A 25516-nucleotide genomic window follows, 5' to 3' on the forward strand; every position below is an offset into this window, starting at 1 on the left:
CCCTCCCCAGAAGCCAAGAAAGCAAAAAGGCCAGAGAAAACCGAGAAACTTCACCAAACCGAGTCGTGTTGTGACAAGATTTACTAGAGTGTGTGTTTCTCAACTCAAACTGCGTCTACTTGACCTTCACTTTCTGGAGAAGAGAGACATCAGACCTCAGACGTTGTGTAGACACCCCTGCCTTGATCTCTCACCCCATCCCATCCTTCCAGAATATTCGCGAATCCGACTTGACGTGCCCAGCCAAGCCCAAGAACTCCCAAGAACCCCCTTCAGCCAGCAATGTCCCCGGTCTCGATCCTCTCCAATCATGCAACCTCACGAACGCCCAGCTCATGCCCAAAGTCCCCTTCAACCCTCACCTAGTGTAAAACCGGGCTCGGCACCAACAGGCCGGTCATACCCAAGAGAAAAAAGTCCCCGCGCAACGGCAGCCACACCACCCAACACCCCAGATCCCTGTCCCCGCCTCTGGATGCATTAGCGCACGTCAGCCGTCGATCATCAGCCTGGCTCCCCTCGGCAGATCCAGTAGCATGAACGGCGGCTCCATTTTGGGTTCCTTGGTGCCGTTGCAGGTCTTTCATCTAGACAACCTCCTCCCCTCCTGCATGACAACTGCCTCACCATCTTCACACACCGAGCCCACCACGGCAGACCGAATCACATGGTCAGAATCATGAGGATATGGTAGCGTTGTGGAAAAGTCTATTCTTCATTCCTCGTGAGTGAACCGCCGCCAGAATGTGCCCACCAAGCGCCAAGCAATGCGACGACTACACGCAGGTCCCAGAGGCGCAAAGAATACTACGTACAAGAAGGACAATTTTGTCTGGTATATATAGAGAAGCTTCGCCCCCGGTCCCTGACCCAACGTTGCATTCCGAGGACTCACGCATAGCGGACCTCGTTGAAGAGCGCCGCGCGCACCTGGATCAGGGCTGCGAGCTCAAACAGGAATGACTGTAGCACAATGACATTGGTGATGACATGCGACACCGTAGCTTTCCTCTCCTCCTTTTCCGTGTCCCTCTTTGGCGTACTTGCTCCAGCAGTACCACCGCTAGGTGTTCCCGGCACGGCATCCTGCTCTGGCTCATCGCCGTCCCGGTCTACCTCTTGCTGCTCATCTCCGCCCTCGTCATCATCGTCTTTCGGGGGCGGCATGTGTAACGTGGGCTTCTTCTTCCCAAGATCCAGTGGGATAGGCTCAACCTTGCCGGGGATGCCAACCTTTCGGGCGAGAATGCTCTGATCTATAGCCGCAAACGCCGCGGCCTGGCTGGCTACCGGATCTCGAGGTGTGTGCGACGACCCAGCTTCATCCGCTGCGCCCCGGCCAGAGTTATCGTGACTGCCAGGCGTGTCTTTGGGCGGGGGAACAGGCCGAGACGTTGGCGTAGAGAATCCATAACCACCAGACATAACACCTGGTGCCGGGCTACCCGTTCCGGAACTTCGGCTGTTCTTCCTGCCCCGTGGACTTCCAGTACGGCTGGGCGTGCTCAGCTCCGACACCAGGCGCTGAGCAAACCGTTCGAGACCCGAGGGCCGCGCTGGCGATCCACTGCGGGTCGCGTCGTCCAGACTTGAACGTTCCGGGGTGTGCGTTGAACTATGCCTCTGCGGTGTTGGCTTGCGGGGTGGCAACGGTGGACCAGGCGGGCGGGGCTGGTCTGCAGTCTGGAACGCCTCTCTCCTACCTTGCAGAAGATCCTCGAAGCGGGGCACAGTCTCGCGATACTTGGTGACCTGGTTGCACAACTGCTGTAGGACGACGAGTATGCGAGGTAGGGATGACTGTACCCATACTGGACGACGACGGCAGGCATCCAACGACTCGAGCGTCTGCTGTTCCTCCGACGTCGTAGAATCAGGGTCTGTCGGGGGCCTAAAGGAAGTGGTCGAGGCGTCGGGTGAGGTAGGGCTGGGTGGCTGCTCGTAATAGGTGTACTTTTGAGGGCTCCGCAGCATCCATCCTTCGGGTGCCATGTAGCCACAAATGGCCAGGTCTAAGATGGCCTCGGTGAGGGAGAGATTTGTGTCGACGGGGTTCATGAAAAAGGTCTCGAGCAGATCCAAAACCGAGTTGAGCAGCGGGTCGTCCGGGCGAAGCGTGTGCTCGTGCACGTCGCGTGGCGCCCCAGGCAGTGTATCAGGAATAGCGGGCAAGTCATGATTGTTGGTGGATATCTTGGGTGCGACCAGCTTCAGGGAGCAGGGATGACTCTCGAGCCGGGACATGGTGTCCTTCAGGACGTTATCGTAGATTTCGTCAAAGTTGTCCTGCCCTCCAATGGACCCAGCCAAACTCATCAAATAATCCACCTCCTGCTCGTGGGCACCGACAGTCCGGTGCATTTTGACTCCCAAGACCGCTTCAGTCCGAAGCAGCGTGCTGATAGCATAACGATGATGCCTCCGGAGGATAGCTGAGATCAGCTGGAGAGTCACGCGGATGGTCTGCTGGTTATGTGAGCGTAGACACGCCTGAGCAAGATCGACCAGATTGAAGAGTAAAGGAGTAGCCGTGATGTCGGATTTGGTCTGGGCAAGCATAGTAGCGAGATCCATGGATTTACGCTTGCGAGCCGCACTGATGGAGGCTCGGGAACCTGACATGTCTTCGGTGACATGATCAGGCAAGCCGAGCAGATAATGAAGGATAAGGTTGATCATGTCAGGGTGGTCTAGGGATTCGAGGATCCGGCGGAGGTACGTCAAGACAGCTACGGACGAGCCTCCGTCGATATCGGACGACTCTAGTAAAGAAGGGTATCTAGGGAATATGTCAATATTTACCATGGCCAACCTGCAGGTGGGCTGTCTTACAAGAGTTGTTGGAGGAAAATGACCTGGAAATGCTCCAGAAGCGTCTGCTTCACCTCGACGGATTTGCAGTGGTCCAAGACATCCTGCCAGAAGAGAAGATGAGAGAGAAAGGTCTCAAGGTGTAGTTGGAAATCACCAGAGCATGAGCTGATGATCTCAAAGGTGGAGGCTGGGTGTTGGTAGTCGGACAGAGCGAGGATGGGAGGCAGATCGTTGGTGGGATAGTCAATAACCAGCTTGCGACTCAGCTGACTGTAGAGCGCACCCAGGCCGGTGGCCATGAGAGTGGAGAGGTCGCTCTCGACAATCCATTGCTCGAGAGATTCGTCGCTTGATGCGGACTCAATGATGTACAGCAGACCTGTTCTGGCAAAGTCCCCAACCTTACCCTCGTGGTGAATGTAGTCCATCAGGATGTAGAATAACGGGAAATCCTGTCTCTGCGTTCGGCCAGCAAATGCATCATGCCCGTCCTGGGGCTTGTCCTTGGGATTCCCATCGTGATGGCTCTTGAACCAAGCGTGTAGTATCTCTCGGTTGAGGCGGATCTTGGTGGTGATGTTAAAAGCCAACTCAACGACCTTGGCCTCGGTATCAGAGCCCAACCGCACACTGTTGACGCCGGTGATGCGCACCAGGAGGTTCGTCAAGCTGGCGGAGAAGGTTGTGTTTTCGACAAATGCCTCCTCTTCGGTTTCGAGCAGAGTTGCGAAGAAGAGCACAGCTTCCTTGATGATCCACTCATTGTAGGAGGTGGTGGCTATCTTGCCAATGGGTACGTAGACTTGTTTCTTGGCGGCATACTGGATGCACGGGTGAGGTAGCGGTCGTCGGGACTCGTCGTTGAGGATGTTTGTAAGTTCTTGGAGGCGGAGTTCGAGGTTCTCGGCGGCATCGACGTCGTTGGCGAGATTGGAAGACGACCTCCAGATTTGCTATCACGTGTTAAGATCAGGGCCTCGCCGGCAGCGTGGGGGAAGCTTCTCACGAGGATGCGGTTGTACTCTTTGTCGAAGCGATGCAGACGTTTCGTAGGGTTCTTTGCTTCTTCCTTGCGATGGGCCGCGGGGGACAGCGAGGTGCCTGCTAGGAGGCGCGACCACTAGATTTTGGTCAGGATTGAAGTTTCTTGTTGCCCAAGCCCAAGATCAAAAGGGAGGGAGGGGTGTTTCGTCTAGGGTATCTCACAAAGTCCATAGTGTTGTCCCCGAAGGCATCTCCAGCAGGGCAGGAGGAGTTGGAATTATTCGCGCATCAAGCTCGGTGAGAGGATGTCGGCTGGTTGGCGAAAGAGAAGCAGCAAAGAGGAGGCGATTGGCGGCGGTGGCCAAGGTGAGACCAGGTGGTTTAGGGGAGGACTGGCGAGAAATGGAGACGGAGCTTCGGTGCATAAACTGTCAAGTGTCAGGCGTCGCGAAATGTCATTCCGAGACTTGACCGCGTCCGCTGCTTGCCCGTTAGTGGGAGATCGGTACGTACCCTCTGATGCAGCCCGCCACGCCTGCCCACGTTGTGTTGCACAGCCCGGCCGACGCACGAACTCCAGGGACTTGGACAAGATAGGTAAGGCAACGTGCCTCATGTGGCGGTGCACTTCACCATCTTATCTCGTCGCCAGTGTGGCTGATTGAATACAGTCGTTGATGCTCCATCCTCATCTTATTAACATTCGTACAACAGCCATGTCTCAACACATTTTTACGTGGTTCTTCCATCAACATTCTGTCTTAGAATACCAGGTTATGGGTTTTCCAAGGGTCGCATGATTTCGCAGGCGATGGACTGATCAACGCACCTTCGCCATCTCCCCCCCCCCCCCCCCGCTGATGCCATAATCATCATGCTCTGGTCAACTTGCCTAAGTATTAAACTTTGCGCATGTTGCCCATCCTAAGCTACAACTCCAACTTTCATACGTTTGAAGGCAATTTTACAATCTTCACTTATTTACAAGGCTTTGTTAGTACTTTCTGACTGCATGGCTTGGAGTACAACCGCCAAACGACTGCCATCGACAAATTTTCACTGGCCCAGTATGCCTTGGCTTCTGTCTCCACGGCAAGACCAAGGAATTACGGCCGACTGACGCAGCATCACAGTGAATCTATTTCTTTCATACACTTCATGTGAAAAAATCTCGGAACACAAAAGCTTTCAAGATAGCAAGTTTGTGATTGTCCCATCTGAAGTCGCGCAGAACATCATAACAGATAAGTCGCTGGCGGCTAATGATACAATTCGCTCTTTCAAAGGATCATTGCCAGCCAAATCCTCGTCATCGCCTTGCAGTTCGTCCAGTTGATCGGTCACACGAACATTCCAAACTGAACAGGCTGCTTGAAAGACTGGACTCCTGTTCGACCTTTGTTCTTCGCGGTGTGGTCTGGTTTTGCATACTAAAATAATGTATCTCGGAACATACTCTTTGTCTACCCTTTGTCGTGTCCACCACCCCCATATGATGGCAAGAAAGTAAGGCTACAATTGCCAAGAGTAACACTCAGGAGTTCACTCACAGTCTATAACATATCGCATTCTTGCCGGGGACAGTGGGTTAATTGGTTGGTTATTTCACCGCCGCAAACCAGGACTGAATCCCGAACGAGATGGCGGTTAGTCGTCTTTGTTCAAAGCTTGCAGCCAAGGGGTACGCCTACGGCATTGGAAGAGAGGCGTACGTGCGAACAGAATCAGACGGCAACAAAGACCGGATATCAATTGTGGGGAAATAAGTGAGAATCTAGTGTGTCAAGGGTGAACCAAGAATCGGGAGCCTCTCGGCGGTGTCTAGCAGTAGAGCAACGCCGATGGTCCTCGACATCCGCCTCAAACTTTCATGATGCTACGATTCGAACAATCACAGCGCAGGCTATGTGCTTAACTTCTGAATTCATATTTACTTAAGAGTACTCAGGTCTCCCTTCTCTATATGTTTCATTCTCTCCTTGTCAACTTCAACTTCGGCACAATCCTACGTCTAGACCCAGTCTTTCCGCCTCATAGGTCTCAATATCCAGACAAGGTTATTTATCCGACGCTTCATTAGCTGATCTCCAGCTTGACAAACCCAAGGACTTGAACGAGAAATCCAAGTTTTTACCTCATTTTACGATTGCTTCATACATGTATCAATCACACGAGAGAATCGAAGCTTCTTCAGGGCAAAAAGCTGAATGGGAAAGGTCACAGGAATGCAAAGGACTCATGGAGTTTTGCAAGTCATCTCTCGTACTTCATCAAGACAAACATCTAGCCATTTTGTCTCTCGGAGATGAAATACTAGTGAGAGAGAAGCTCCATGCAAACGATAAGTCTAAGGACACAGAGCTGTCTGAGAATGCAAACGATGAGTCTGAGGACACAGAGCTGTCTGAGAACTCAACCAAATTAATCGCATATAATGCGAAATGGTTGAAATCCCTCTTTGCTGTTTACAAGGAAAACAGGGCCCAGAGTTCAGACGCCGATTTTGTCGAGCTCATGAAAGATGCCATGCGTACGGTTCGGGTTGATGGAGGAAACCTACGACAATTGATCACGATTTTGGTACACGTCAAGAACAATCCGGGGCAGTAAGAGCCACGTCTTAAGCGGCTATATATCGACTATGAAAGAATCAATCCCAAGAAATGGGGGCCAATTTGGAAATACGAAATTGACTGCGTCAAGTCCCTCGCAGATAAGCAGAATGTTCCTTTCGATTCAACAGCCTTCCGATTTGAGAACGGAATTCTCATGTGCGAGAGCCCCGAAAGTCAGTTGACAATCCGAAAATTTCATGTACAAGTCATCGCCCTTCTTTTCTCCACGGACACTTTTCCGGAAATGGTACAGCTTGCGTGCCACAAGGACATTCTAAAAATGTTCAGAGGCTTCAACCACAAGATAAAAAACATGGTATCGTCTCTGGCTCTTCGAGATTCAGCTTTTCGTGGGCCGGAACCTGACCCACCACTTTCGTGGGACCAGGAGATCGTCCGCCTTCTATCAGATTTTATGCCGGCGAAGCACCTATTTCTCGAGGGGTCGATTGCCAAATTTCCCAACGAAGAAGGTCATGGCCTAAGGAACCATTCAGATATCACGTTCTACAAGATAAGCCCTGGGGGTGCCCAAATTGGCCACCTCATCGATCTACGCGCAACCAAACTCTCTGCCTTCAGATACATTGCCGGGGATCATCAAGAGCGTATTGGCCAGGACTGGAAAGATCCACTGATCAAAATTCTCGGTGATCTGAATTCAACTCAAGGAGAATGTCTGAAAACGTTGTGTCTTGGCCTATTTAACGCCCCGCGGGGATACTCGGGGCTGGCGGTTCCTCCGTCAATGGGATTGCTACAAAGTTTGACACACCTGTTTATTGACTCTGGCAAGAGCGACGCGAGATGGAAGCACGAAGCCATTAGGTCATTCGCACTACCAAACCATTACGCACAAAATTTGTTTCACCTTCGCATCACAGGGCCTCGCCAGGACCTCGAAAATTGGATATCATTCATGCTCACTGAGGGCAAAGCAAGGTGGAAGCATCTGAAAATTTTTGGTATCAACGATGAGACATTATTCGAGCAAAACAGCCAGAGTCTTGAATCAGTTGGAGTCAAACTCATGCTTATTGATGAGAATGGTGATATCAGGCTCTGGACCAATGAGGGCGATGATCTGGAAGAGTTTAAGGACGACAAACGCCCAAGCCAATATTTGAGCAAAGTCCTCAATTAGACCATGTAGATCCTGTTCTAGTATTTTGTCCAGATGGAGTGCCAATCGTTACGATTGTATCGTGGGTACCTTATACGAATTCACTTCATATCCAAGAGGACTTTTTCAGAGAGTCAGCGGCTTCAACCGCGAGTAGTCATCAATATAAGTTTCTCAGTCCACCATTCAACCAGACCCATGTATCATTTGCCCTGCTTTCTGGTTTTGTGGGTGGGGGGAGACTGTTCTGAGTCCCTGCAGTGAATGCGTTCCATTCGCTGCTTGTCGATGGCAAAGGTTTTGATCACCTCGCCAGTCTTTCGACATGAATTAGTAGATAAGACTCGGAAGGATAGATACAACCTCGTCTAAGACCTCTTGCCTACTTAGCGACTTGACGCTTTCTCAGTTTTCCCTATTTGCTTTCACCCCGCTCCTTTGTGTGAACGTAACCATCGGTTGGTGTACGCCTCTCACTCTCAAAAACCTCAACACGATACTATTTTCAAAAATCGAAATTGCCACGAAGTTAAAGCATCTTTTAAGTGGCAGTTCGCTCCTTTACACTTCACTTCCAGCTTTTGGCTCTCTTCTTACCCATTCCTACTTAGTGTCTGGTTCTTTCCATCCGTCCTGAACCATTACTAGCATTCTAGCCATCGGCATTGCTTTCTATGGTGGACGACACTGTGCTGTCATTACAGAGTGGACGCTTGACAGCAATGCTTTGCCTATTTATCTTGAAGACACAATTTGAGGGTTTGAGGGAAAGATCTGGCGGCATTGTTGTCACTTCCGCCTGAAGACCTCATGCAATCACCGATATTGATTCAAAGACTAGCAATAAACCACTTGCCCATAACCAATGGTGCTTTGAATACCAATGAAAAAACTCCTTGCCTTGCTTTTTGCGACAAGTTTTCTTCTCCTTTTCTAACACACACACACACACACTCACATCTTCCTAAACCCCATTTGTGCGGCTCGATCTTCTTATTCTCGGAATATATGCCCTGCCAGTCTTCCGTGTCTTGACCCAAGATGAGAGAGTCATGGCCGGTTACCACGGCGTTTCCATCATCGGGGCCGTTGGCAGTCACTTCTTCAGCTCGGGGTTCTCAGCCCGGGGTTCTTACTGAACGTGCACGCCACTCGGCACATATTCAGTTGTCCGCTAACCTCCATATGCCACGCCAAAATCCTTGACAATCTCCTGGCAATAGGAATCAAACTGAACATTCCACTCTTGAATGCGCTGGCCCTTAGTTCCTTTTCCTATTTCACCCAGTTCGATATCCAACGCCCATTGCTTGTCATCTTGGTCTTCAAAATTGGACCACCGCAGGCTGTTTTGCGCAAGGGCGCCCTGTCATAATTTGTTAACAACGGAAAAGCACCAAAGCTTGTAAAAGGAATCATACCAGTCCAGCGAGGCCAACGTTATCAAACCCTTGAATGACCTGATAGAAGTCGTAGCTCAGCCCGGCGGCGTCCTGTCCCAGCATTGCAGGATCATCGTTGCTGATAGCCGTCGTGACGCCGTGCGCAATCATAGCTGGCAAGGGATGATGCAGAATATCCGTAGCCAGCTGAAGTACCTCATTGGAGATGGGACACACCTCAACCATGATGTTATTCTTCTTCACAGCGTGGATCAACTCGGGATGCTTGTAGAGCGAGAATCCGTGGCCGATCCTTCGTGTCCCCAGAAGAACAGCGTCGAACAGATTGAGATCGGTCGAATTACCATCGCCGAGTGTCTCCCCTGCGTGGAAGAAGAAGGGCATGGTGAGATTTTTCTCCTTCGCCTCCTGCTGAAACCACAATAGCTCCGGCGCAAGATCGAGCAGCGTACGGCCCAGGTCTTCCTGGGAGACTAAATCGTATCCGCTGAATAGCTCTGAAAAGTGGCCCTTCAGCTCCAACGCACTCTTCATGCCTACACAACAATCATTAGCCTCTGTAATCATTGTGTGTAATATTGCGTCTATGTAGAGGTTTGACTCACTTGCTAGGATCTGATCCGTCGGCTTAGATCGCTGGTCTGCCCAGATAACCCGAGCACCGTAAAAGGGAGCTAGAGTAGCGTCGGTTTGTAAGGTATCGTTATGCTGACCCTTGAAGTAGGCAAGCTCTTCCTCCATGAGACCCCACCATTTCTTACCGTCACTGTCATCCGATGCTGATGCCCCAGTCTCTACCAGCTTGCCCGCCGCGCCTCCAGAACGGATCTCAACCCAGCTGATCCTATCTCTCGCGAGTTCGTCAAAGAGATTCCTCCAGAAACTTCGTACAACGGGCTCGTAGATCAGCATAGTCCCTGCTGTGCCAAACAAGGGCTGGAAGCGACGCCAAATCTCATCGACTCCTAATTCGTGCTGTATCGCCACGTCGGGAGCAAGCACCAACTTGCTCATGATGAAATCGCGGAACGCAGGCTCTCCCCCGGGAAACTGCTCGATGGCAGTTGCGACAGTCACAACCTGGCCTGTGTAGTTTGCGGAGGCGATGTCGGCCCACTGGCTGACGGTGGCAGAGTTTGGCGGTAAGAATGCAGGCTGAGATGCAATGCGCCCTTCCGCGGTGCCAATAGTCTTTGTGGTCTTGAATAGCATCCCTTCCACGGAGATGACGGAAGAAAGCAAAGTGTTGTAAGGGAGCATGGCTGAGAGATGCGCATGAAGTAAAGCGCCTTTCGGCATACGTTGGACGACTTTCCACAAGGTCGTGTTTGCGATCTTTGGGCGGGCCAAGGCGAACATCTCGCCAGCAAAGCTTCCGTTGTTCAGATTCCAAACTGTCTTCATCTCCTTCTGTCGAATATTCTGAACGATCCTATCTGCGTGGGCGCAATCCGCAGACAGACTCTCTCTAAATTTGGCGTCTGTTTCGCATCGATTAGTTAAAGATTCGTTGGCAGGCACCAGCCTTGAGACATACCTTGTCGCTCTGTCTTCTCTAACGCAATCATGAGATCCCTCGCCCGGTTGTGCTGGTCTATGATGAAGCCTGTCTTTTGGAATTGAGCTCTTTCCTGGAGCTCATCTCTCTCGAGAAGGGGATGAGACGCCGCCAGGGCAGAAAGGAGAAAAGTCGTGAGGAACTTTGAGAGGTTCATGATGGACTAAAGATCCCGAGGTAAGGTAGTCCTAGTGCTGCCTGCCCGAGATGCGATTGACAATGATGCGAAAATCCCATTAGCGGTCCCTTTCAGGCTGTCTTGCAGGCTGTTTTATAGATCTCCATTTTACTCAGAGACGTGAGGCTTGAGACAGTTCATGATCTCCCGGACTGCACACGGAATGACCCAGAGTCAACGGAAGCACCGTGTCACGGGCCGACCCCTCCGTTTCTTTAGAATCATGCCATTTCCTGTAGCTCGCCTGCTTAGTGCAACTTCAATCTCCAGAGTCCGAACCGTCATGCAGAGGGCCGTTCATTTGGTGCAATGCTCCTTTGCAGCAATTTCCTTCCGTAGGCCCATCGCATTCTGCCATACAGAGTCTCATCCGCTCGATGCTTATTTCAGCTGTGTCACTGATTCAAAGTCCGACTGAGACACTGCCGAAATTTGACAAGTCTCAGTCACTAGGTCGTTCTTCGACCAACAATATTTCAAGCCTAGTTCATTCTGCGGGAAAATCAAGACGCTTTCGTTGGGGGCTTGCGATTATCGAGCTGAGACTCCCGCCTCGGCCACGCGTTATCGCGGCAAGGCACGCAGCTTGGTGTTTAGTAGATGTTCTAGGAAAGAGAAACCACAAATCGCTGGCGTTGTAGGCATTCTCCAGACCAAGCGCTGTCTTGCACTTGCTCTACTTAATTGAGACTTCCGACTCAGTATTTTTCTCGTTCTTGTTCTTCTGGAGTGCTCAGTGTCCAGCTTAGCGGCGATTCGTCCCGGTTCGTAGCGGAGTCGCTCTGAGCCATCTTCCTAGTCTTAATGCCAGGCAGTGCAGCAAGTTCATGACATTAGGGTTGAAACTAGCATATGTCCCAAAGTGCCCAAAAATTCAACACGTGGATATCTTATTTGAACCAGACGGTATTGTCAGACACTAGACCCACCAAGTTCCGGATCCGGCGCGTCTTCGATGATAATCGCTGGAAGCCTCCGTTTTTGAGCTAGCGTTTGAGACACACCGAACACGGTACAAGAGACTCACGTGGAACACTTGATTCACAATGCTTAATACTGTATTCGGACGACGTCTTGAGATGAGATGGCAATCCGATTGCCTTACTCAATAATATGCAAAAGCTGATCAAGAATCAGATGGGAAAAGCCGAATCAGTAAGAAGACATTTGAAAGTACATCAAAAACCGAGTTATGTACTCAGACCTTTGGAGTCAATATGTTACAAACGTAATGCGCCGGCGATGAGGAGGCTTTCCTCACGGCTTGCCGGATTGTAGAGATAAGAATGAATCATGAAGACTTCAGGAACGTTACATATTCGTATACTAATGTCATGTTACAGTGAAACAGACTCCGCGCATCCTTGAGACCACTCAGGCATGTGGCTATGGATTGAACGAGTCCGTCCGGTTGACTGAGATAGTCGGAGTTTTTGACTTCAACAGTCTATTCGCCTCTATCTCTAAGATTGATCGGTTTAGTTGCATTACAATAATCTAAATCTCAGTAAGGTAGAGTGACTACTCTGAAAGTACATGATTCTATGCATTAGTAGGGCACAAGATAGGAAAGGTCATTCACTGCAGCCTTTTCTCGCCCCCGTGGCCCAGCTTCCATCTTTAGCAACCGGAGAGTCAGCCCTTTCACTGCCAAACATGTTCTGCCTTCACTTTCGCAAATTGGAAGGTTGCTCCAGGTTCCAGAGTTCAATCTTGCTCCCATGTTTCTTCGTAATCCCGCTTGGAAAAGTGAAACCTATGCGAGCGATAGGTCACACACGTTGCGCTATCAAGTATCGGATCTTAGAAAGGCAGTAGCAGGTAGTTCCCTCGGACTCATAATAATGTTACCTCTAGCCAAAGTTTCTAGTTTGTGTCATATTACAGAAGAAAACAGACGCGAGGGACTTGATCGGCGCCAAGCATGCAAAGCCAGCTTGGTATGATGTCATGAACTGAGCAGCGCGTGGAAAATAAACCCAATTAAAGGGGTTCCGAGTCCTCCCCTGAAGCGCTCACGATTAAATTTTCAAAGTTCGCATTCCGCAGGTGTTTGTATCAATTCACTCTATAATGAAGCTCCTCGGCATTCTATCCATAATATCAGCGGCGACTTCGCTTCGCCTGGAACCCAACTACACCTCATCTGCAGGGGTAGAGATCTTCAATCCCTCAATTATGTTCCCACCTACTGGTCCATGGAGTCTGATGTCAAAGGCAGGAAGTACTGTTTACGTCGCCGGTACATAACCACTTGCCTCGCGTTACCCACCATAGCCACTGACAAATGCGCGGGAGCAGGCATGCGCGGCATTTACCCATCTAACAATACCCTTGCTCCGGTGGGTATTGACCGGATCCGCCAAGCTTACGCCAACATGATCCAACTTGCCGAGCTTGCTGGCACTGATCGGTTCTCAGCAGTACGTCTTGTTGTGTATGTGACCGATATGTATCGGTATAGGCCTCTGTGCAATCAGGCACAGACGGAGCTTTGGGGGAACGACCCCAATAGACAACCCCCTCGGTCGATCATTGAAGTCCAGAGACTGAACGACGATGATATTGTAGAGGTGGAAGGGACTTTCCTGGTTGCCTGATGCTTCTAAGTGAATACGTTCACTTGGCGTCCATGTATCGGCACCCATGAAGCACGTGGAGGGGAATTGCTGGGGATGACGCTGAAGTGTATGTCCGACATAATCAATAAAGTTGAGCTTTGGGGAGTTAGTATTTCTTTTGGCAAGCTGGCGGGGGAGATACAAGTCGAGCTAGGCTTCAATACGCATACAAGAGCCTACCGAGAAGGAACTGTAGTCTTGACCCTTCTTATTATTCTAAAATCAACACAAGCAACAGCACGTGTATAGAGACATCGCCAGTCATATTTCATCTAGAGACTCTCGTCCTCTCCAGCGGCCTTTTTGATCCTTCTCTTGTTCCGCGTCGAGACTGTTGATTGAGACAGCTCGCTGAAGCTCCACCCAAACTGCCTCGCAGGTCGTGGCCATCCTCACACTCATCATTTCCTGTAAGGAAGGGCTTCTTTACGCCCTTGTCCAAACCACATCGAGTCCCATTGAGTGTGGCCCACATGCTCTTCAACCAGCTCGTTGTTTTGGTACTTTTTGAGTTTCATCCCGCCGGCAAAACGGAGATACCATGCCCCGCTCATCTGCTGGCGCAATGTGGTCTCTTCTCTGAGGTACTCAATGACGAAGACTGTGCCTTCATTCTGGTATTCAAAGTGAAGTGTGTCGGCAACAGGGCGGTCAACCTTGTCATCATGTTCGATGCCTTCAGCATTGAAGCTAACCTTGGATCCATCATCAGCCACGACAGTATCCTTGTGCTGGATCATAAAGGTCTTGACCAGAACAGAGTCGTGCTTCTCGGAGAAAACATTTGCGGATGAGATGACAGTGTAAGGCCCGAGTGTTCCTCGGCCCCAGTACCAATGGTTGATCGTCTGAGCGAGCGGCGCGTTGCCCCAGTTCTTGTCGTGGTATCCATCGCCGTCCACCGTGACTGGCGACTCGCCAGCAATGGTATAAGTAGCGGTGACTTTCCCTTGGGGCACCGCCACGAACCAATCAAAATATTCGTTGTCCTTGGACCAAACGTGGCCTTTGCCAGGGCGCCAGGGCGAGGTCGTGTTGGTCATTTGGATGTCGATGTCAAGGCTCTCGGCCGTCACGCGAATGTGATACTCCTTGAGCCCCGTTCCACGGAAGAAGTTGTCAACGCCATCTCTAGTGATGGTGACATCGCACTCATCTCTGCTGGAGTGGAACTCATCTGGGTTGTAGGCTTGCAAGACATTGCAGACTCGGCCATCGGGTGTCTCGAGTTGGATCTGAATCTTGGGTTCGAGTCCGACTTGAGGGCTGGTGAAGAGCTTGGTATGGAATACCACCATGAGCTTTCCGCCATTGTCCAAGTGAGAGTCGAAGTACCACCATTCGAATACACCAGGTTGAGAAGGGTCGGTTCTCAGGGAGTCTTCCCATGGTTCAACCTTTGTTGTTGAAAGGGACTGCTCGGGACGTTGGTTTCGGACGGAGAGCGATGAGAGTGTCATAATTATTGTGTCCTGTGGGATGAAGTTCAGACGGATTGTTCGAGAAGCAAACAACGTAAGTCTATCTGCTATCTTAATAAATAGTCGCTCCATCACTATCTCGGGACATACTGATATTATATAGGCGCCAGCCATTGCTGGCTAACGGGCATACGGACGCATAGTAGTCCGGCGTATCTTTTGTCTCTCCAATTATTAAGGTTTCATTTGAACTCCGTCACCAGTAATAACAGCTCAATGGTACGGTCATAAGACTTGGCTTGCCAATTAATAATCGACGTCAGTTAAACTCGCGGATATTGCGGCCCGTTAAACCCGTTTTCGGGAATTGGGACTACTCGCCTCAAGGTGTTTCCAGATTGTCCAGGTCCTACCTTAATTATACTGCGAAGGCGATACCCACAGCAACTACACATTGACGTCCAAACGTGAAGCCGAGGTGACTTAAGATGTTGCTCAACCTCAGATAGCAGTGGTAAAGAGAAAAACATATCTGGTTTATTGCTACTTCTTCCTTCATCCCAACGCGACAGCGTCGGCGGAACGACTAAGCAGGCAATTACTTCAAATGGCAATCAGTTCAATATTGCGAACTATACTCATAGAGATGACTGCTATTTCGCGGTTACGATGCTGTGCTATAAACCGAGAACCTCACGTTCACATCCTTATGAAAGCCAGTATGTTTCTGAACAATACTCATTGTTCAATGTTTGGGTACTACGGGTGCTGTATCGATGGCCTGATACCCATTACAAGTCCCATCTAAGACCAGCTTGATCCTCTTATATTGGATGACTTTTTGTTATGTTATCTGATGTAGGACCAAAGAAGTAGAAGAGGCAGAAACTCATGAGTATCGTTTGAATAACCTAAGTCCCATCATTGGCAATGCAAGTTCTGCTGTTATTCAGACTACCGTATGTCCCAGGGGTAGACTAAATATGGTATATCGATCCCAAATACTTCTAACAGGCCCTCATAGTGACTGATCATCGTACAAAATCGGAAGAAAGTCGACTGGCTGGGGTAGGTAGATGGTGCAATGGTAGTGATCTGCCCAAAGAATCTACAACGCTGTCGTTCCTTCCGCTTTGGCAAAGACATGTTGGCGAGAATACACCCAGACATCAATGAGAATACACAGATACCTATGACCCGAGGGCGTGGTAGCTGTGGGGCTTGAGACCAGGTGCATTGAATACTTCACCTTTCCGCCTTTCAGGCTAGTAGTGGTGAATATCGAGATTTGTTTTTGCCTACCAGATTTTGTTGTCCTCCCGGCGGAAAGCACGACCTTGACCGCGTTTCTCCTTTCTCCCCCCCTTCATTCACCTTTTCTGGCTTTTCAAAGCTGCCGGCGAGGAAGGCAAAAACTTCCAGTCCCAACATTCACCTCGCCACCTTTTTCTGCCTTTCATACTCTACTCCGTCGATCTGAAGTCGGTCTTCTCCGTCAACTTCGGTTTGATTGCTTCACGGACAGAAGTTGATCAAAATTACAACAACTTTCTTGTCTCCCTCGAGGATCACAAAGGCCCTTATCAAGGCGGTCGCTCTTGCGTGAACGGTCTTGCATTTGGCCTCTGAGGGCACAGCCGATAATCTGCCAGGTACCTAAACCCGATCACGTTGTTCCATCTCTTGTATTCAGCCTGGCGAACAACTATTGACTGTCATCTAGTACCAGAATCCCCCCTCAGAGTAAAGAGATCACTCGAAACTCACACAGTCCACCGTTCACATTGCACTCAGATACTCACGATCAAATCATTGACGATGGCGACCCTAAATGATCTCCCTCCAGAAATCATATATCAGATGTTCCCATCATCCTCTTTACGGGAACAGTTCTCTGTCACCAACACGGATGCAGATCTGGCCAAAAGGATTCAACCAGCTTGGTCCTCAGCCTTGAACCTCTCACGTACCTGCAGAAAGTATCGGCACATGCTGGTTCCCGAGCTCTACCGAAATATCAGCATCCATGGATCCAACAGCTTCCAAAAGCTCAAGTGCTTCATTCAGTTTCTGATTGACAACAAAGATGTTGCCGTCAACATCCGAAGACTGTATCTACACTTAGATCCTAGCAACATGGAGACCAAGGACTTTACAGAGGCAGATCTCGAATGGAGTCACTGGGCTGCTAGACAGTCGGGCGCCCCGTCACCGTACTACCTCTGGCACTCGGAAGATGGACAGCTTCTCCAAATGTCGGAATCTCGATGCTCCAGAACTCGGATCTTACACCTTGGCATTCTTCTCGAGATCATTCTTTCGCGTGTACACGGAGTACAAGAGCTAGGTCTCGCAGTGCCGGGAGGCCTGTTTTGCGATCAGTACGGCCCATGGTCCAGAACCGAGCTCGATGGCCTACTATGGACTGGGGAGCCAGGCCCTTCAGATCCCCTCAAGATTCAGACCTTTCGGGGTGTTCAGCGACCACTTCCGAATATCAAGATGCTCGCTGTACGTCCGAGTTGCCTTCCAAAGAGTCATCCAGACGCAACTATTACGCCTCTTGATCTTAACCATTTACTTCATTTCGCTCCGAACGCCAGATCGATTTTCATTGCAAGTCGGGATGGACAACCAGCCTCTCCTCTCGATACCCACTCACAATGGTCCAATGTTACTTGTCTCACCATCACCGAGACATTTTTGGATGAGCGGAAGATTCGGGGGATGATCCAAGGCTGCGCCTCCCTTGTCTCTTTCAAGTATCTGAACTCCCGGGCAGATGCATACGTTCCACACTGGCCTGTGTCACCCGAAGAGGTTGTTACCATACTCCGGGAGCACCAGAACACGACGACTACCCTCCTCACTCTCTGCCTTGATCTCAATGACTGGTATCGTGGAGAGTATGAGGCTATCAGAAGTCTTTCGGACTTCAGCAATCTGGAGAGTCTCTGGGTCGATGCCTCGAGTGTATTGAAGAAAGTCAAATATGGCTCCTCCAGTCGTTCAGAAAAGCACAAGCGACTGACACACAAGCTCAGCACTTCTTTGCCCGCCTCAATCAAGCGTCTTCACTTGGCAGGTAACGAGCATCAAGTTCGTCATAACATGTGCGAGGTGTTGACAGATCGTGAGAAATTCCCCAATTTGAGATTGGTTGAGCTGGAGGACTTCGTTCGGAGATTCCCAGAACTTTGGGATCCAAATGAGGACGACAGCGACGAAGATGACACGGACCAGAACGATCTCGGCGATGATGGTGACGACTTGGCTTTCTCAATTATGAATGCTGGTGACGGCTATGGCGGCGGAAGCTACCTGCAAGATGGCGATGCTAAGGAGGAAGACATCGGCGAGACCAACAAAGACACCACTTTGTCATACCAGGAACAATTCATTAGGGCGGGTATCGAATCTCCGAGCGCCGTGTGCACGCTTGGAGAGTTGTGGTAAAGGAGTTCCTTTTGAGGGGGGCAAGAAAACAATCGCCCTTTCACAGCTATGCATTCCGATGGACTATAGAATATGGCACAATCCCAGCTGCGTTCAGAGATGCAAGCCGAGAAGTGGACATTAATTATACCGTCCCGGGCATTCGACATCTCCTCATAGACACCATAGATAAACAAAGAGGCTTTTGGCGAATTCTCAATGCTCCGGCCTGCTTATAAAGCCCTTTTTATGCCCTGACTTCACTTGATATCACTATAATGACCTTGTCACTTTGCTCAAGGTGATTCTCTATTACCTTGTTCCAATAACACAATTGATCCATGAGTGAGGCACTGTAGATCTTTAGTACAGAAAGAATAACATCGGCTCGACTTCGAGGCACACTTGCTTTAGGGAAAGCGCGCTTTGGCATCAGGGCAGTCGTGGAGTATCAGCTGGCTACCTACTTACGTATGATTTTGGACCGCTGTACGAAAACAAACTGCTCTGTTCTTTCAAGTGGAAGGATGATATTTTAGAGGGATAGTTGGTTCTGCGTGATATTCAAGCAAACCACACGTTTGGGGAAAAAGAAATAGAGAAGGAAGCAATAAAATAGCGATGTGGAAAATTCTTCTGTCGTTCCTTCCTTGAACGTAATTCCTCGTCTGCGTTCCTTCCCAGGCACAAATTCACCTTTTTTGTGCTTTTTCCTCTTTTTTTCCAGTCGTCTTTTTCTCTCTTGCCCAACTCACCACTCTTCTTCCACCCACCCAGCTCGACTGCTTCTTCAAGCCACCCTACCTCTTCCAGCCTTTTTATTTCCTCACTTCAACTACCAAGTTCTTCCCTTGAGGTGTTCACAGAAGGGGGGCCTTCTCCTCAAGCCAGGAAACTGTAAGACTTTTCTTTCCCATTACTCTCTGGTTCTTGCTAGTGGTCGCTACCCACGACTCGACGCTCGCACTTACCAGCATCTTCTCTTTCACGCAGTGACTCCTCACGCAGTACGCTCTCTACCCTCTCATTCTTCTATCGTTCGCAATGCTCACAACTGTTTGAGACGATTTCTTTAATTCGGGCTAACCTTTCCCAGGTGCCGCCGCCTGTTCAGCTGCCACAGTCACTCTTGGTTCTTCAACTGCCCCTCTGGTGGCTCACTTCAACATGGCTGGGCTACAAAACCTCCCCACTGAGGTGGTTCTACACATTGGTTCTTACCTTTGCCCGAAATATACGCCTGGCAAGAAACTCCTTCATAACTTCAACAACGACCGGCTCATCCAAAGGGAGCTTTGCGGTCAACGTCAGGCGCTTGTCTCCTTGACACGTACATCCCGCCGCCACTACAAACTTTTCACATCGTTCCTCTATGAATCTGTCAGTGTTCATAGTGGGCTCAAAGCCCCTCGGCAGTGGCTGTCGCTGATGAAGACCCTCTCACAAAACGAGGATCTTTGTCGGCTAGTCAAGCAGTTGTACATCCACCTTGACGGCGAGCATGCGCTGTCGTCCGCTGATGTTGCCGATTATGAGTATTTCAGGGACTTGATCACACTGGAGGCTTGGCTGAAGAAGGCTTCTTTGCCTGTCGTGATGCACTCCTTCAATGTCTTTGAGCTATCGTCCGCTTTTCTCTTCACTCTCGTCAACAATGCCCAAGACTTCGTTCTATCTGCAGAGCCGCTGTCTCTTTCCGGAATCTTGGATGCCATCCACGACATGGACGAGATTGTCTCAACCCAACAAACGAACAAGTCAACAATTTCCTCCTTGAAGTCTTTCTCTATGAGGAAGACTTATACCGATGCGGAAAGCCATTGGGCTTGGCCTCGCGAGCGGCTGTTCAACGCCAGGTTCATTGACGGAGCGAAAAACCTGAAAGAGTCTTACATCGTGGGCACAGCTCTCCAGTTCCACAACTGGTCATCGACGCATCTGACAACCCTTGCCTTTAACGACAGTTCAATGCCGCTCCCCGTTCTTGCCAGTGCCATTCGAGCCTGTCCTAGACTGGAACGGTTCTTTTGGAAGAAGCCGATACGGAGAGATATGCATCCCTACGCCGTCCACCCGTGGCTAATTCTTGGGGCTCTGGGAATACGTCGGGCCACCCTCCGCACTCTGGTCATCGACTTCAACGGAACCTGTGAGACTGACTTGCAGAGCCCCGCCTTCGAGCTCAGCACCTTCACAAGACTAGAGGCAGCCTGGGTGGACATCAGCGTCTTTGAATCGAACAAGGCCAACTTTACAGACGTAAGCTCTGATCCACTCAACCCGGCCGTTGTGGAGGGCAGTCCTCTGATCCGAACCTTGCCGCCTTCACTCCGAAAGCTGCACATATCCGGTTCCATGAATGACTTTATCTTCGATGAGGTTCTTTGGCTGACCAGACCTGGCAACCACGAACCCCGCCACGTTCCGGCAGAGTTCGCGCTTGATGGAGGCTATCTGGATGGCGACATGTTCAAGCTGTGGGATTATCGCAACGACTATGAACATATCCCGACAGCCGATTTAGATCCTCAACCTTTCCTCTGGTAAAGAGTTGCGAATCAGACGATGACGATCAAGACGCTTTTGGGATGAGACAGGAACAATAACTTTGGTTCGGGTTCGGCTTTTGCTTTTCTTCAGGGTATGGATGGGAGGGGGAGTCGAGTGGCAGGGACGATGCGTGGCTGATACAAACGACGGACAGAGGCGTTGCGGCTTTGGGCCAAGGTCCAAGCTGGGGGTATCAGAAAACACAGCATGCCATTGCCACAGAGCGTTCCTCCATTCCAGGAACAATTCCATGCTTTCAGAGTTGTCAGTGTATAATACCTTCGCTTCTTCAGAGTCATCAAACACGTTTTTGCTTGTTTTCAAACACCACTGCAGTCTTGCAGAAGTCTACATGTAGTCCACTGCCGTCATAGTCAACTTCGGGTTTGTGACCTACATGTTCCGAGACATGCTTCGTCACACGGGCGCGGTGTGAGAGAACGAGCGTTAGCTCAAAATGGGACTTCCAGATGGGCGTTGAAAGCGTTTAGCAATGCACAACTTACAACGAAGATTGCCGTGTGGTAGACTTTTAGGGAAATTATCGACTAGAGGAGCATAGGACACGGGACTCGTGCATACTTAGGTAGGTAGGGGTTCTGCAACCGATTGTCCAATTGGTGGGCTCTTCGCCAAACAAACCCTGCCATCTGCTAGGATACAACTCTCCAATGAAGAATTACGATTTCCGATAGTTTACAACACCGCCCTTCTATAGCAATATTCTCAAGTCTGGTCAGAGTGAGCCTTAAATAAGTAGGTCTGAAACAAAAGAGCTTAGTAGCGCTTCTCTCTGTTACTCTCGCAGGCTACAGGCAAACTCGGCACTATCAGAGGGCTGAAGACACGAAAGGGCTCTAGACGTAACATCTCGGGCGGGCAGGGATCACCGGCAAGGAAGGATGAACACGGACGCACAATGGTCTGATACGCGCCGCACAGTATGCAGTTGGAACTTGGGAAAGAGGCACCAGCCATTATATTTCAAGTGACGGTGGGTAAGTCGCCAAGCTGCGGGGGTTTCTCATCCAGGAAATCTCGCTACAAATATCTCGCAGCTGTTCTCAGCATCAACGAGCGCTCTTGGAAGCTATTCTTGGCCGAAGTGTTGTTCCTCATCATCAATAACAGGAGGTGCTGTATTCAGAATGTCAAATTCATCACCGCACGCTTCGGCGAGCCCAAGGAACGCTCTGCAAGGTTCACCGGTAGCCCTTGCGGCCACTGAGCCCGTTGCCGTTACGATCGAGCCTGCAGCGATCGACGTCGATGATGGAGCAAGCGTATGTCTGCACGATACTCTGGAACGTTAATCATGAAAACTAATGACCAGGTCTTACGGGCGGCTAGGAAAATGCGTCCACGATTGATGATCAAATGTACGCAAGCCTCACTACTGCCTTTCAAGGTCTGAGCTCTTGGGGACGAGGAGCTAATCGTCGCAGGTCCTCATACACAGCCTCGCTCACGTCTTCAGTCGTGGATTACCCAACAGAGTACGGCCGTCGGTACCACGCTTTCCGCGCTGGAGGTATGTCACAGGAGCCTTGGGGCCACTATGTAGAGCTCCACGAACGCTCTGGTCTTCATCACGGCTAACGGAAAGTAGCGTACAACTTTCCCAATGACGAGGTCTGGGCCCTTCCTTGTCGCTGGAAATGATGCGCGGGCTGAAGATTCGGGTGTAGGACGAAATGGACCGCCTCGATTTGGTGCACACGTTGATGGTCAAGACCATTGGAAATAAACTATTCCTTGCGCCTATCAAGGAAGCAAAACTGCATCGCGTTCTGGATGTTGGTACCGGCACTGGCATTTGTACGTTGCAATGCGCTGCTTTGCAATCTCTCCGTCGTCTTCTGAGTTCTCATACCTATAGGGTCCATCGAGATGGGAGACCTGTTCCCTGGAGCCGAGGTACGGTGGAATTGACCTCAGCTGTGACCTGCCCGTATGGGGAAGAGTACTAAGAGTGTGTTAGATCATCGGCAATGATCTGAGTGCCATCCAGCCAAAGTGGTATGTCCACCAGCATCAAGGCATTGAACTAAACAACCCAGAACCGGCAAAATGATGATTCGCTAAGAGTTCATCGCAACAGGGTTCCGCCGAATGTCAAGTTCGAAATCGATGATGTCGAGAGCGAGTGGGTTGGGCAGAACAAGTACGACTTCATCTTCAGTCGATACCTGTCCGGCTCGCTAGCAGACTGGCCAACCTACGTCAACAGGGTCTCTCAGTAAGTTGCCGGATTCTAGACTTCCCGTCCCTTCTAACAGCGCGTCCAGGAATCTCAATCCTGGCGGTTGGGCCGAATTCCAGGACTGGAGCTTCATGCTCCAAAGCGACGACGGCACGCTCAAGGACACCGCTATCCAGCGCTGGGCCGACACCTTCATGGACGCCTGCAAGGTATTTGGACGCGACGCCCAGATCGGTCCCAAGCTCAAAGACCTGGTACGAGATAACACCGACCTTATCAACGTCCACCACGTGCCGTTCAAGATCCCCAACGGTCCCTGGCCTAAGGACGCACATCTCAGGGACCTTGGGATGTGTAACTTGATTCAACTACTGGAAGGGCTCGAGGGATTCTCGCTCAAGTTGCTCTGTGGAGGTCTTGCTTGGACGAAGGAGGAAGTACTGGTCCTGTGCGCCCAAGTTCGTGAGGAGTTGAAATCGGGCAAGGTACATGCGTGGTATCACTAGTAAGTTATCGCCATGAGATGAGATACTCAAGCACCTGGGCTGCCTGCTGACTCTATGCGCAGTGACGTTGTTTATGGACAGAAGCCTGAGAAGGAAGAATAAGGGCCAGATGATGTGTTGCATAAAGTGTTCAGCTTCCTCATGTGGCAAATGCAATGGCATATCTTTAGGATTTGCAGGTGATGGTAACAGATGATAGTACATAGTGTCCTCTCGGCGCGGCATCTAGATCACAACTCATCCTTCACCCTCTCCTCCTCAGTCATCCCAATCTTCTGACGCTCTACACAAATCCAACCAGAACCATCCGCCTTCGCAACCAAGGGAAACCTACAGAAAGGAGTCTTACTCTCCGCCACCTCACCTTCAGCCAGTCCCATAACAACAGCATCCAACTGCTCCGGCGCGACCCCCTCCTCAACCCACCGCCTCAAAGCATCCAAAGCCCTCAAAGGAAACCCAGCCCCTCTAGGCGCAGAACAATGCGTAGTCCCAGGAACCTCAAAAAACCTGAAGTACCCCTCGGTCTCAACTTGTTCCTCTCTCCCTCCATCGACATCCAGGACTTTGCCGTAATACCGCCTCATGGCATTGATGGTGATAGCTTCATCGTTGATAGAATGCCACGCAATCATCTTCCCCCCAGCCTCCCTGAATCCCCTGAGATCAGGTTCATCGCTCCCAATCATATCCCCAAACTCCTCCACCGTCTCCCTGAACAGCCGGACAGCCTCCCGTCTCGTCATCCTCGCCGGATCATACCCAGCATCCTTCTTCACCAACAGCCTAATCCAATCCGTAGCAATCGTAAACGGCCGCCCACGACACCTCCCTCCCTCACAAACAGTATTCGCCAACGCCATCAACCCCGTCGCAGCAGTCCCCGCCGTTGAGCCTGGAAACAAATTTCGTCCCTCCTCATCAACAGGTCCCCTCATCAAAGCCTCAGCAACAACAACCGCCCCCTCCGAAACTCTCCCCTTCACCCCCTCACACTCGATCTCCCTCCCAAGCACACTCTTCGGCTCAAACTCACACAGATCATCCCTCTCGATCACCCCATTCTTAACTCCATCCTCCTCATCACAGGCCTCGACCGCAGCCTTCTGTATAGCCTCCATCTCGCAAGCGGAAGGATACACGCCCACCTCGTTCATCACCACCTGAGGCCAAAACATCCCCATCAGCAACGCGGGAAAGCTGACTGCTGGACACCCGACGAGAATCCCGTCATAGGCCCCCGGAAATCGCTGCGCCATCGCGAGACCCTGCCTCCCGCCGGTAGAACACCCGCTCCAGTAGGAGAAATTGGGTTTCCGGCCGTAATACTCCGAAGCAATGTGTTTTCCAATGAGCGTCATCTCATGCAACCCCCTATACGCGAAGTTCTCCAACGCATCAAGATTCGGTTTTCCATCTTTAAACAGCCAGGAATCTGCTGTACCGTATGGATCATGTTCATAGCCACCATTCGTAGCAGCAACAGCGTATCCTAAAGCGGTATACCCCGCCATCACATCGTCCCCAATCTCACCCGCCAACCACCCGCCGCCACCAATGCCCAAGAAGCGGGAATTATAAGCATCCTGGAGAGGCAACCAGACGTGAACTGTGACGACAGAGTGCGAGTTGGGGCGGGTGTATGAGACGGTGACGTTGCACGCCGTCACGCCTTCCGGGGGCACGAGTGCTGCTTCAGGTTTCCATCCTGAGTTTTGGGTGAAGTCTGTGAAGGGGTTGGCGGTGGTGGAGTGATATATGAGGTCTGCGACTTGAGGGAATGAGAAGGAAGTTGGTGAACAGGGTTTTGCGGCAACGTGGGCTGAGGTGGCTAAGGCCAAGCCGGCTAGGATGAGTGAACCGGCCATGTTGAGTCTGGAAACCGTCGTTCTGGTGAAGGCTAAGCTTCATGGATTGTGATCATGAAGAGCGATACTAGATATATGAATGATGGCTCGCTTAGTTCGTACATCGTACTCGTATGCTTAAGCGATGAGGAGCAGACTACGTTGACTGTGGAGTCGCGGGGTCCGCGCAGAGTCCGACTATGTAGCACCATAAATCCCTGTCGACGATCGTCTACGGGCTACTCCGTTGGAGGTTGC

The 25516-nt window shown here is 50.7% G+C and overlaps 9 protein-coding genes across 9 annotated transcripts; 5 read left to right on the forward strand and 4 right to left on the reverse strand.

Annotated features, from left to right (window-relative positions):
- Window positions 1–891: 891 nt before the first annotated feature.
- Window positions 892–4029, reverse strand: CABS01_00839 (uncharacterized protein; the record flags this gene model as incomplete). Its single annotated transcript, XM_060534220.1, has 4 exons — window positions 892–2779; window positions 2833–3767; window positions 3821–3934; window positions 4021–4029. 4 exons carry the CDS (start codon window positions 4027–4029, stop codon window positions 892–894), a joined length of 2946 nt encoding a protein of 981 aa, XP_060401298.1.
- Window positions 4030–6726: 2697 nt separating this feature from the next.
- CABS01_00840 (uncharacterized protein) lies at window positions 6727–7557 on the forward strand (the record flags this gene model as incomplete). The annotated part of the gene is made up of 1 exon (XM_060534221.1): window positions 6727–7557. One exon carries the CDS (start codon window positions 6727–6729, stop codon window positions 7555–7557), a length of 831 nt encoding a protein of 276 aa, XP_060401299.1.
- Window positions 7558–8710: 1153 nt separating this feature from the next.
- On the reverse strand, window positions 8711–10654 carry CABS01_00841 (adenosine/AMP deaminase; the record flags this gene model as incomplete). Its single annotated transcript, XM_060534222.1, has 4 exons — window positions 8711–8902; window positions 8958–9475; window positions 9545–10420; window positions 10477–10654. The coding sequence occupies 4 exons, from the start codon at window positions 10652–10654 to the stop codon at window positions 8711–8713; spliced, it is 1764 nt and encodes a 587-aa protein (XP_060401300.1).
- A 2094-nt stretch (window positions 10655–12748) lies between these two features.
- On the forward strand, window positions 12749–13275 carry CABS01_00842 (endoribonuclease L-PSP; the record flags this gene model as incomplete). Its single annotated transcript, XM_060534223.1, has 3 exons — window positions 12749–12917; window positions 12977–13098; window positions 13162–13275. 3 exons carry the CDS (start codon window positions 12749–12751, stop codon window positions 13273–13275), a joined length of 405 nt encoding a protein of 134 aa, XP_060401301.1.
- Window positions 13276–13697: 422 nt separating this feature from the next.
- CABS01_00843 (uncharacterized protein) lies at window positions 13698–14756 on the reverse strand (the record flags this gene model as incomplete). The annotated part of the gene is made up of 1 exon (XM_060534224.1): window positions 13698–14756. The coding sequence occupies one exon, from the start codon at window positions 14754–14756 to the stop codon at window positions 13698–13700; it is 1059 nt and encodes a 352-aa protein (XP_060401302.1).
- A 1779-nt stretch (window positions 14757–16535) lies between these two features.
- Window positions 16536–18173, forward strand: CABS01_00844 (uncharacterized protein; the record flags this gene model as incomplete). Its single annotated transcript, XM_060534225.1, has 1 exon — window positions 16536–18173. The coding sequence occupies one exon, from the start codon at window positions 16536–16538 to the stop codon at window positions 18171–18173; it is 1638 nt and encodes a 545-aa protein (XP_060401303.1).
- Window positions 18174–19319: 1146 nt separating this feature from the next.
- On the forward strand, window positions 19320–20699 carry CABS01_00845 (uncharacterized protein; the record flags this gene model as incomplete). The annotated part of the gene is made up of 1 exon (XM_060534226.1): window positions 19320–20699. One exon carries the CDS (start codon window positions 19320–19322, stop codon window positions 20697–20699), a length of 1380 nt encoding a protein of 459 aa, XP_060401304.1.
- A 1052-nt stretch (window positions 20700–21751) lies between these two features.
- On the forward strand, window positions 21752–23513 carry CABS01_00846 (methyltransferase domain-containing protein; the record flags this gene model as incomplete). Its single annotated transcript, XM_060534227.1, has 9 exons — window positions 21752–21985; window positions 22053–22233; window positions 22312–22334; window positions 22391–22520; window positions 22582–22619; window positions 22684–22721; window positions 22804–22941; window positions 22991–23410; window positions 23474–23513. Coding segments are annotated over 9 exons (1242 nt in total), but the record flags the coding sequence as incomplete, so codon positions are not given.
- A 128-nt stretch (window positions 23514–23641) lies between these two features.
- Window positions 23642–25279, reverse strand: CABS01_00847 (tannase and feruloyl esterase; the record flags this gene model as incomplete). Its single annotated transcript, XM_060534228.1, has 1 exon — window positions 23642–25279. One exon carries the CDS (start codon window positions 25277–25279, stop codon window positions 23642–23644), a length of 1638 nt encoding a protein of 545 aa, XP_060401306.1.
- Between the last annotated feature and the right edge of the window lie 237 nt (window positions 25280–25516).

Source organism: Colletotrichum abscissum (assembly GCF_030869225.1).
Source record: "Colletotrichum abscissum strain IMI 504890 chromosome Unknown Scaffold_2.1, whole genome shotgun sequence".
NCBI lineage: Eukaryota > Fungi > Ascomycota > Sordariomycetes > Glomerellales > Glomerellaceae > Colletotrichum > Colletotrichum abscissum.